The following is a 10757-nucleotide window of genomic DNA, read 5'->3' on the forward strand; positions in this document are numbered from 1 at the left end:
CTGTTTGCAGATGATATGGTACTATACACAGAGTATCCTAAAGATGCTATCAGAAAACTACTAGAGCTAATCAATAAATTTGGTAAAGTAGCAGGATACAAAATGCACAGAAATCTCTTGCATTCCTATACATTAAAGATGAAAAATCTGAAAGAGACATTAAGGAAACACTCCCATTTACCACTGCAACAAAAAGAATTAAATACCTAGGAATAAACCTACCTAAGGAGACAAAAGACCTCTATGCAGAACTGTAAGACACTGATGAAAGAAGTTAAAAATGATACAAACAGATGGAGAGATATACCATGTTCTTGGATTGGAAGAATCAACATTGTGAAAATGACTCTACTACCCAAAGCAATCTACAGATTCAATGCAATCCCTATCAAACTACCAATGGCATTTTTCACAGAGGTAGAACAAAAAATTTCACAATTTGTATGGAAACACAAAAGATCCTGAATAGCCAAAGCAATCTTGAGAAAGAAAAACGGACTGGAGGAATCAGGCTCCCTGACTTCAAACTATACTACAAAGCTACAGTAATGAAGACAGTATGGTACTGGCACAAAAACAGAAATATAGATCAATGGAACAGGATAGAAAGCCCAGAGATAAACCCAGGCACATATGGTCACCTTATCTTTGATAAAGGAGGCAAGAATATACAATGGAGAAAAGACAGCCTCTTCAATAAGTGGTGCTGGGAAAACTGGACAGCTACATGTAAAAGAATGAAATTAGAGCACTCCCTAACACCATACACAAAAATAAACTCAAAATGGATTAAAGACCTAAATGTATGGCCAGACATTATAAAATTCTTAGACCAAAACATAGGAGGAACACTCTATGACATAAATCACCGCAAGATTCTTTTTGACCCACCTCCTAGAGAAATGGAAATAAAAACAAAAATAAACAAATGGGACCTAATGAAACTTAAAAGCTTTTGCACAGCAAAGGAAACTATAAACAAGATGAAAAGACAACCCTCAGAATGGGAGAAAATATTTGCAAATGAAGCAACTGACAGAGGATTACTCTCCAAAATATACAAGCAGTTCATGCAGCTCAATATCAAAAAACAAACAACCCAATCCAAAAATGGGCAGAAGATCTAAACAGACATTTCTCCAAAGAAGACATACAGATTGCCAACAAACACATGAAAGGATGCTCAACATCACTAATCATTAGAGAAATGCAAATCAAAACTACAATGAGGTATCACCTCACACTGGTCAGAATGGCCATCATCAAAAAATCTACAAACAATAAATTCTGGAGAGGGTGTGGATAAAAGGGAACCCTCTTGCACTGTTGATGGGAATGTAAATTGATACATCCACTGTGGAGAACACTATGGAGGTTCCTTAAAAAGCTAAAAATAGAAGTACTATATGACCCAGCAATCCCACTACTGGGCATATACCCTGAGAAAACCATAGTTCAAAAAGAGACATGTACCACAACATGCATTACAGCACTATATACAATAGCCAGAACATGGAAGCAAGCTAAGTGTCCATTGACAGATGAATGGATAAAGAAGATGTGACACATATATACAGTGGAATATTACTCGCCATAAAAAGGAACGAAATTGAGTTATTTGTAGTGAGGTAGATGGACCTAGAGTCTGTCATACAGAGTGAAGTAAGTTGGAAAGAGAAAAACAAATACTGTATGGTAACACAGATATATGGAATCTAAAAAAAAAAAAAGGTTCTGATGAACCTATTGGCAGGACAGGAATAAAGACACAGACGTAGAGAATGGACTTGAGGACACGGGGAGGGGGAAGGGTAAGCTGCGACGAAGTGAAAGAGTAACACTGACATATATACATTACTACATGTAAAATAGATAGCTAGTGGGAAACAGCTGCATAGTACAGGGAGATAAGCTCAGTGCTTTGTGACCACCTAGAGGGGTTGGACAAGGAGGGTGGGAGGAAGACTCGAGAGGGAGGGGATATGGGGATATACCTATGCATTTGGCTGATTCACTTTGTTATACAGCAGAAACTAACACAACATTGTAAAGCAATTATACTCCAATAAAGATGTTTAAAAAAAAAGAATAGATGATGGCAGGCCCCATATTTCCTAAATTAACTGATCAGGGGAACAGAAGTGCTTCTGTATTCCTCTTCCACTGTTTGGACTTGAATGAGGTCTGAACTTAATAGGGTTGGCAGGAGGAACCACTGGAAATTCTTAACCAACAGAGTGACAGGACAAGACTTCAAAAAGAGGCATGAGCAGTAAAGAGAAAGACAGAGTAGGAGAGACAGGGAGGCTGTTAAGAGGGACTTAGGCCAGAGGAGATGCATGTGCAGACCTAGAAGAACCTGTAGCCATGACCCTCCACTGTCTGATCTCACTAACTCTCCCTCATGCATTTGAACTCTGCTCTTTCTGTTTCCTTAGTGGTTCCACTTACGCCCTGCCCCTTCTTCTCTGTGCCCCTGCCTAGAATGTCCTTGTCCATCCCATCTGTCTATCCATATTCTACACATTTTTCAAGACCAGTTCTCATCGCCTTCCCTACAAAGCTTTCTCTGATTGTTTATTCCAATCCACAATAATCTGTCCTCTTTGTGAATTCTCAGTTTTTCGTTAAAGGCAGGTCTACTTTTCTGACACTGATATGTCCTTAAAAATACCTATAGTTTACTTTTCATCTTGATAATCCACTGGTGAGTCCCTTTCCCAGCAGGTCTCAGGAAAATGATCAACTCTAGTATAATTTTCATCGTTTCTAGATTCAAGAGGCCATCTTGTGGCAAAAAGGGTAAATGCATGCTTTGTAAATAGGAAACTCTTGAGGCCATAATAGCACCTGCAGGAGAAGGGAAATCTATCTGACTTTTGTCTTTTTGTTTTTACAGTTCTCCTTTCTGATACAGTTTCTGAAATACAGAATACATTAAAATAAAAATCAAGAATTATCTGTGTAAACGACTGAGTCGCTTTCTAATTATTCTACCCATCTACCTGCTAGTAAGTTCTTTAATGGCTGTTCAAATAACATTTGCCAAACATCTATTAATACAATGCTCACAAGGTTGGGGTCTTGTAAGGTGAGTTCAGGTTTTAAAAGGGTCAATTAATCTATGAAGGCAGCATTTCTCAGTGTTCCATTGAAAACTAGTCCCTAAAGTTGGCCTGAGGAAAAAAAGGGTTCCTTGGCCAAATTGGTTTGCAAAGCCCTGAATACTGTGACTTTAGCACAGATATACCCATTGCACATTAATAAGTCAGAGGATCTGAGAAGTCCTGAAATAAGAGAACCTGTTTAACCCGGTTTAACCCAATGTTTGCCAAGCTTAGTTGACCATAAAGCTCTTTTAAAGTTACATCAATTGGGCTTCCCTGGTGGTGCAGTGGTTAAGAATCCGCCTGCCAATGCAGGGACACGGGTTTGAGCCCTGGTCCGGGAAGATCCCACATGCCGTGGAGCAACTAAGCCTGTGCACCACAACTACTGAACCTGCGCTCTAGAGCCCGTGAGACACAACTAATGAGCCCATGAGACACAACTACTGAGCCCGTGTGCCACAACTACTGAAGCCCGCACGCCTAGAGCCCGTGCTCTGCAACAAGAGAAGCCACCGCAATGAGAAGCCCACGTACCGCAACGAAGAGTAGCCTCCACTCACTGCAACTAGAGAAAGTGTGTGCTCAGCAACAAAGACCCAATGCAGACAAAAATAAATAAAATAAATAAATTTATAAAAAAATAAAGTTACATCAATTAACATTCTGCAGAACGATTGTTTCAGTGTTCCACGCACTTAGAAAACACTGCCTTGAGGTAATTTAGCTCAGGGTTTTTTGAATGGAGCTGAGATTTTATCAAAAGGTAACGTAAAATGTGCCAAACCCACATTCCCACTGCTTCAAGTCCTTTGCTGAACCCAGGTTGGGTATTAAAAGAATAAAATCCAATTCCTACCTCCTCCATAGTAAAAATAGCAAGGACTCATATACGCTTACTTTGTGCCGGGCACTATTCTAAGCATGTCACATATTTAATCCTCATAACATCTGCCTGACACAAATACTATCTTCCATTACTCCATTTTACAAGCAAGGTGACTGAGGAACAGAGAGGATAAGTAACTTGCCCGAGGTCGCTGGTTAGCAAAGAGTAGAGTGGGCATTTGAACCAAGGCAGGTTGGCTCCTGAGTCTGTGTTCTTACCCAGGAAGCCCCCCTACCACGCCAACCTGCCAGCCCTTGTCTTAGAGCAAACACTCAGCTCCACGCTGCCCTTGGAATTGCTTTCCATGGATGGATGGTGAACAGTGAGGAGCAACTTTAGGAACACTCTCCAGATGGGGAAAAAAAGGCACAGACAGGACCAAAGTCAGCCTTTCTCTACTCGGGCTCTCACTTCGACCCCCTTGCTGTGTGTGGACACAGAGATTTAGCAGTTGAACATCACCTGATTGGCCTGCCTGCCAACCATGGTGGGTGGAGAGGGGCTCATTTCTCTGGTCTGGGACTGGTGGTGATGTGGAAAGAAGGAGCCATTTCCTCAATAAAATTTAAATCCCCAACACCAAAAAGAGAACTGTCTGATAAAACTCTTTCAAAGTAAGTGGACTGAAAAACGTTTTTGTGTTAAAGATGACACAATTCATCATATTTACCCTGAGAAAAGGGCCATTTCCAAAATTGTGATGTTAAGGTATTATGAAAAAGGCCACATTTTGTAATTGAAGATCTTACGTGGTCAGTCCAGGGGAGAAAATAAATCAGATTACTCAATAACAAAGTTTGTTCAGAAGTGCAGTGTTATAATTGGTCACCAAAATGCAGTGCCTCTAAAATTTTGGCAAAAAAATTCAAATCCTTCAATGACTTAGAAAATAAAAGAATGCTTAAGTACAGTTGCAGTGATTTCATTTTCTGACTTTAAAAAGCCATCACTTTTTTAAAAACTCATAAAATATGCCCCACATACATTCTGATTTTCCTGAGGTGACCCTCAAACAAAACTAAATCTTCCACACTGGAGCAGAGGAATTGGACCCTGAAGACTCTTGGGGTGAGACGGGCCTCAAAAGTGCCCCCACCTAGCACCAGGAGACTTCTGGTAAGTTCCTAGACTCCTCTGAGCCTCGATTTCTTCAAATGGGGACCCTAATACTACTTCCCTTAAAATTTAACAGAAAAAATTCCTCAAGGTCCCCAGAACGGTCATTCCCCTCAAGAAGGCACTAGATTCATTTAAAACAGCTGTTGCTGGCACAGCTCAAGAAACAAGGATCAACTCCTCACTCTCGTCCCAGCTGCCTCCTACCCTCCCGCCCTCAACAGCTTTCCTTCCTACCTCAGCACTAGGGTTGCTAGATTCTCAAATGTGGCTTTTAGTTACGGTAGCTCTTCTAGTGCACTGATAGCTACTATGTTTATCAGAGGAAAAGATGCTCTTTCAACCTTTTGGGAAAATACAGCAGCTGGTTGGTTCCTCCTGCTCTAAGGCAGGGTTTCTCCATCCTGGCGTGATTGACATTTGGGGCTGTCCTGCGCATATGAAGGATGTTTAGCAGCATCCTGGTCTCCTCCCACTAGATGCCAGTGTGCTGCCCGAGAGGTCTCCAGACATTGCCACATGTCCTTTGAGGGGTTCTCCAGGTTGAGAACCACTGCTCTGACTTGAAAGTTTTGAGCCCGAACCCTGAAACCTGAATATTTTCTTTCTGGCTGAAAACTGAAACGAAAGGAAACTCTAAAGAGTAGCCTTCGGATACTTGGTGGTCTCTCTCCCTCTCGCAACTCCCAGCATATCAGCAGCCTTCATGTAACTGCTCGCACATGAGGTAGGTGGCCAAACTCAAATGATTCCAAATTTCCTCCCCCTGCCAGCTATAGAATGGGCATCGCACAGGAAAGAGATCTGAGCACAGGTCGTCCAGGGAAATGCAATACTTTTATTCCGAGAGAAGGAAAACTGGGGAGAAAGAATGTTATCTTTATGTACGTTAGCCAGCAAGCAGTGGGACCCCGGAAACCTTCTTTGAATGGCCTACACTATCTTCAAACCTGAATGGGAAAGGGAAAGTATCCCATGAACTGGGTAGCTTTGTTAATGAAGTTTTCAAATGCATAATGTGAAAAATATCTAGGTAAATGAGACAATAAAAGTATGTGTCTTGGGGCTTCCTTGGTGGTGCAGTGGTTGAGAGTCCGCCTGCTGATGCAGGGGACATGGGTTTGTGCCCCGGTCTGGGAAGATCCCACATGCCACGGAGCGGCTGGGCCCGTGAGCCATGGCCGCTGAGCCTGTGCGTCGGGAGCCTGTGCTCCGCAACGGGAGAGGCCACAACAGTGAGAGGCCCGCGTACAGCAAAAAAAAAAAAAAAAAAAAGTATGTGTCTAGGTTGCTGTGGGTGGGCAGGGATAGGCAGCACACAAGAGATTTTAGGGCAGGGAAGCTATTCTGTATGATACTACAATGGTGGATATGTGACTTTATGCCTTTGTCAAAACTCGTAGAACTGTACAACACAAGAGCGAACCCTGATGTAAACTATGGACTTTAGCTAATAATAATATATCGATATTGACTCATCAATTACAACAAATGTACCACACCAGTGTAAGATGTTAGTAACAGGGGAGACGGGGCAGGGCAGGGTATTGCTGGTGTATGGGAGCTATCTGCACTTTCTGTTTTATTTTTCTGGAAATAGAAAACTGCTCTAAAAAATAAAGTTATTAACTGTTTCTAAAAGTGAGTATTTGGAAAAGCAGAGGTCAGAGAAAGAAAGGAATCATCTCTGTAAATATTTGTAATGTAACATACCCTTCTTGTGTTAGATAATGCAAAATCAAAATCAGCAGATTTTTTCGTCGTGCTTCTGTCCTCATCTCGCACTGTGAACAAAAAAGAAAATGTAGGTGAGACGACAATGAAATATAACACTCCTTTTATAGCAATAAACCCTTGATGGTAAATGTAACCTGTCAAAAGCAAGAAGCATAACTTAAAGGCTGGAAGGCAGTTTGACGTCTCTAAGGATATATAAAGTTGTTTTCCATCGTTATTTTCTTCTCAGAGCTGCCTTCTCAATTGTAAAGTGAAGGTACAGTGATTTCGATTGGGATTGCACTTGACTAGTTAACTTCTTACTGCCAAGCTAATTGGCATTTTGTTGCTTATCACCGCAAAGAAACAAATATATGCACGTTTATTTGGACCAGGTGAAGGAAAGTGATGATAAACTCATGAGCCAGAAATCAAGATGTACCATCACAGGTACTGACCTGCTACTGCACCTTAAATTCACTCGGAGTCCCACCCAGACCCTGCACAAACGTGGAGATGAATTCCAATAATCCATTCAGGGGGACCCGGCAGCTGAGCACTTAGAATATCCGCTGAGGAGCAGAGGCCATAAAGGGGACATTCCTGCATAACAATGTGCTTATTCAAGCTGGATGAATTTGCACTTTTATTCACAGTATTAATGTGCTACATTACGTTACCTGGTATCTCAAATTCCCCTGAAATGTATTCAGAAAATATTTACTTTCACTAATACTTCCCTTACTTGAAAATAACTTACATTTATCTAAGGAGAACACAGGCAAGAACTGGATGAAAGCAAAAAAGGCCCCTGAGCGGCCCAAATTATGTCATAAAATCTAGGCACAAACACATTGATGACATAAAAATTTTTCAGGCATTCATCTAAACTTTCTAAAAATTAATGTAATAAAATTAAAAGTGCATAGTTACTTAAAAATCAAATAGTACTATATTTTCTTTCATTTTAAGTTGCTTTTTCATTGTGATAAAATATACATAACATAAAATTTACCATTTTAACCATTTTTAAGTGTACAGTTTTGTGGCGTTAAGTATATTGAAATTGCACAACTATCACTACCATCCATCTTCAGGACTTTTTATCTTCCCCAACTAAAACTCTATATTCTTTAGACAATAACTCCATCCCCCTAACCCCTGCCATCACCATTCTACTTCCTGTCTCAGTGAATTTGCCTATTCCAGGTTCCTCGTATAGGGGGAACTCATTTGTCCTTTTGTGACTGGCTTATTTCACTTACAATAATGTCATCAAGGTTCATCCATGCTGTAGCATGTGTGTGGCTCAGTGATATAGTACTATACATTTGTAAGGAAAAACACTAATCTCTGTCCCACTCCACTACCCCCTCCCCCCACTCCTGAGAGGCAACCACCTTAATTACTTTAGCTGTTTCTTCTGATATTTGCCTCCATGTTTTTAAACATATCACTGTTTTATAATATATGAATATTAGACATTAAACTATTCACTTCTTGTTAAGGTAGATGAGCAGTAAGCTGCCTTACAGACTTCTCACCCTCTCCTCCCCTTACAGTTATAGCAGTATGCAGTGATTACATTATTATGACTGTGTAAATAATGTTGCTGAGTCAAAAAGTACTGTGGTTACTTTACCACTTCTGGACAACATTATTTTCCTTGGAATGAAGAATTGCTTCATGTTAAAAATTTGGTTACTTTTCTATATACCTATTGCTAATTTTCAAATCCCAACATACCTCTAAAGGCCCCTCACATCACTTTCCACACATCAAATACATCAGACAATGTGTCAGTTACACTCCCCCCAGCCATGGCTTCCCTGAAGCCTCCACCCTCCCTCTCCAATCTAGGCTGCTGACTGTTAGGCCTGCTATGGGTGCTCATCCAGGGATTTCCCTTTGACACTTTTCCTGCATTGGATCCCCTAGAAATGGAGTCTTCTCCTTTACTGGTCACTGGTTTGGTTTAGTAAAGCACACATCCGCTAAAGTAAAGGTACACGGAGATAAATGTGGTTGAGAATTTGCATGCCTGAAAGTGTTTTTATTCTATTTAAAAATTTCATAGTTTGAAAGGGCATAACATTCTTATTCCTTTGCAGGTAAAGGATCTTTTATTCCCAGGAAGCTTTTAGAATCTCATTTTTGACTCTGGTGTTCTGAAATTATACAACTTCACTGGTGCCAGCCTTTTTCCATTCACTGTGTTGGCCGTTGTCAAGCTGGACATTCTCATGCTTCCAATCTAAAAGAAAATGTCTTTTATTATTTCTGTGATAAATTACTCCTCTATGTTTTCTCCAGTTTATTTTTAAGAACCTCTATTAATTGAACGGGATATAACCTGGATTGATCTTTTAAGATTTTTTCTCCTATAGTGTCCTTTTTCTTTGTCTCTTTTTTCTATTTTCTGGGCAACCTCCTTGGCCTTGTCTTTGAACCACTCTACAGAATTTATTTAGACAATTATATTTTTAACTTCCAAGAGCTTGTTCTTATTCTCTGATTCCTTTTTCACAACATCTTCTTTTTTTTTTAAGACATATACCAGTTTCCCCATATTTATTTATTTGTTTGTTTGTTTTTGCCACACCATGCATCACGTGGGATCTTGATTCCCCGACCAGGGATAGAACCTGCGCCCCCTGAATTGGAAGTGCAGAGTCTTAACCACTGGACCGCCAAGGAACTTCCTTGTTCTTGTTTTTTGAATGCACTATTCTCCTATGATTCAATGTCAGTTATGTTCAATATTTGCTGTTTATGTAGACAGGTAAAACACTATTTTATAAAGATATCCATCCAAAATGATTCAAATAAAGTTTTGTGGCTTACAGTAATAAGTTTTTATTCACACTGCCAGAAAATAAAGAAAATGAAGCAACCTGTGTTTCAAAGAGCTTGTGAAGGAAGTATAGTGAGTACCACTTTTTCAACGAAAAGGTATTCTGGTTTCTGCCACTCAAAAGGTAGTTATTGCTTTTTTAAAAAATTAATTTGCATTTTAGTTATCACAGTTTTATACACATTTTGTTGTTGTTTTTGTTAGTTTAATGTTTTGCTTTGAATTCAGGCTAAAATAAATGAAATCAAGTTCTCAGAAGTCTAAGAGAAAAGGAGATTAAAGGAAAATTATAATCCTTGAAGTAATAAAATATATAACACAAAAATAGTGACTTAGACTGGGATAAAATATTTACAGATGACACATCTGATAAAGAACTATTATTAAAATTATACAAAGAGCTCTTAAAACTCCACAATAAGAAAATAAACAACCCAATTAAAAATGGGCAGGGCTTCCCTGGTGGCGCAGTGGTTGAGAATCTGCCTGCCAATGCAGGAGACACGGGTTCGAGCCCTGGTCTGGGAAGATCCCACATGCCGCGGAGCAACTGGGCCCGTGAGCCACAATTACTGAGCCTGTGCGTCTGGAGCCTGTGCTCCACAGTAAGAGAGGCGGTGATAATGAGAGGCCCGCGCACCGCGATGAAGAGTGGCCCCCGCTTGCCACAACTAGAGAAAGCCCTCGCACAGAAACGAAGACCCAACACAGCCATAAATAAATAAATAAAGCAAACTGTCAACAAGTAAAAATAAATAAACACTATAAAAAAAAAAAAATGGGCAAAAGAGATGAACAGACACCTCACAAAAGGAGATATATGGATGGTAAATAAATATATAAAAAGATGTCACCAGGGAATGACAAATTAAAACAACAAGAAGATAGCACTGCACACCTCTTAGAATGGTGAAAATCCAAAACACTAACACCACCACATGCCGGTGAGGATGTAGAGCAATGGGAACTCTCATTTATTGCTGGTGGGAATGCAAAACAGTACAGCCGCTTTGGAAGACAGTTTGGTGGTTTCTTACAAAATTAAGCATACCCTTACCATATGATCCAGCAGTCA

General features: G+C 40.2%; 1 protein-coding gene across 1 annotated transcript in view; it reads right to left on the reverse strand.

Annotated features, from left to right (window-relative positions):
* Positions 1-10757, reverse strand: part of KATNAL2 (katanin catalytic subunit A1 like 2) — a 91731-nt gene that overhangs the window by 47399 nt on the left and 33575 nt on the right. Inside the window, exon 2 of the mRNA XM_032654452.1 lies at positions 6826-6896. Within this exon, the coding sequence (XP_032510343.1) occupies positions 6826-6896 (71 nt within the window). The remainder of the gene's footprint in view (positions 1-6825; positions 6897-10757) is intronic.

This window comes from Phocoena sinus, chromosome 14 (assembly GCF_008692025.1).
Source record: "Phocoena sinus isolate mPhoSin1 chromosome 14, mPhoSin1.pri, whole genome shotgun sequence".
Classification (NCBI taxonomy): domain Eukaryota; kingdom Metazoa; phylum Chordata; class Mammalia; order Artiodactyla; family Phocoenidae; genus Phocoena; species Phocoena sinus.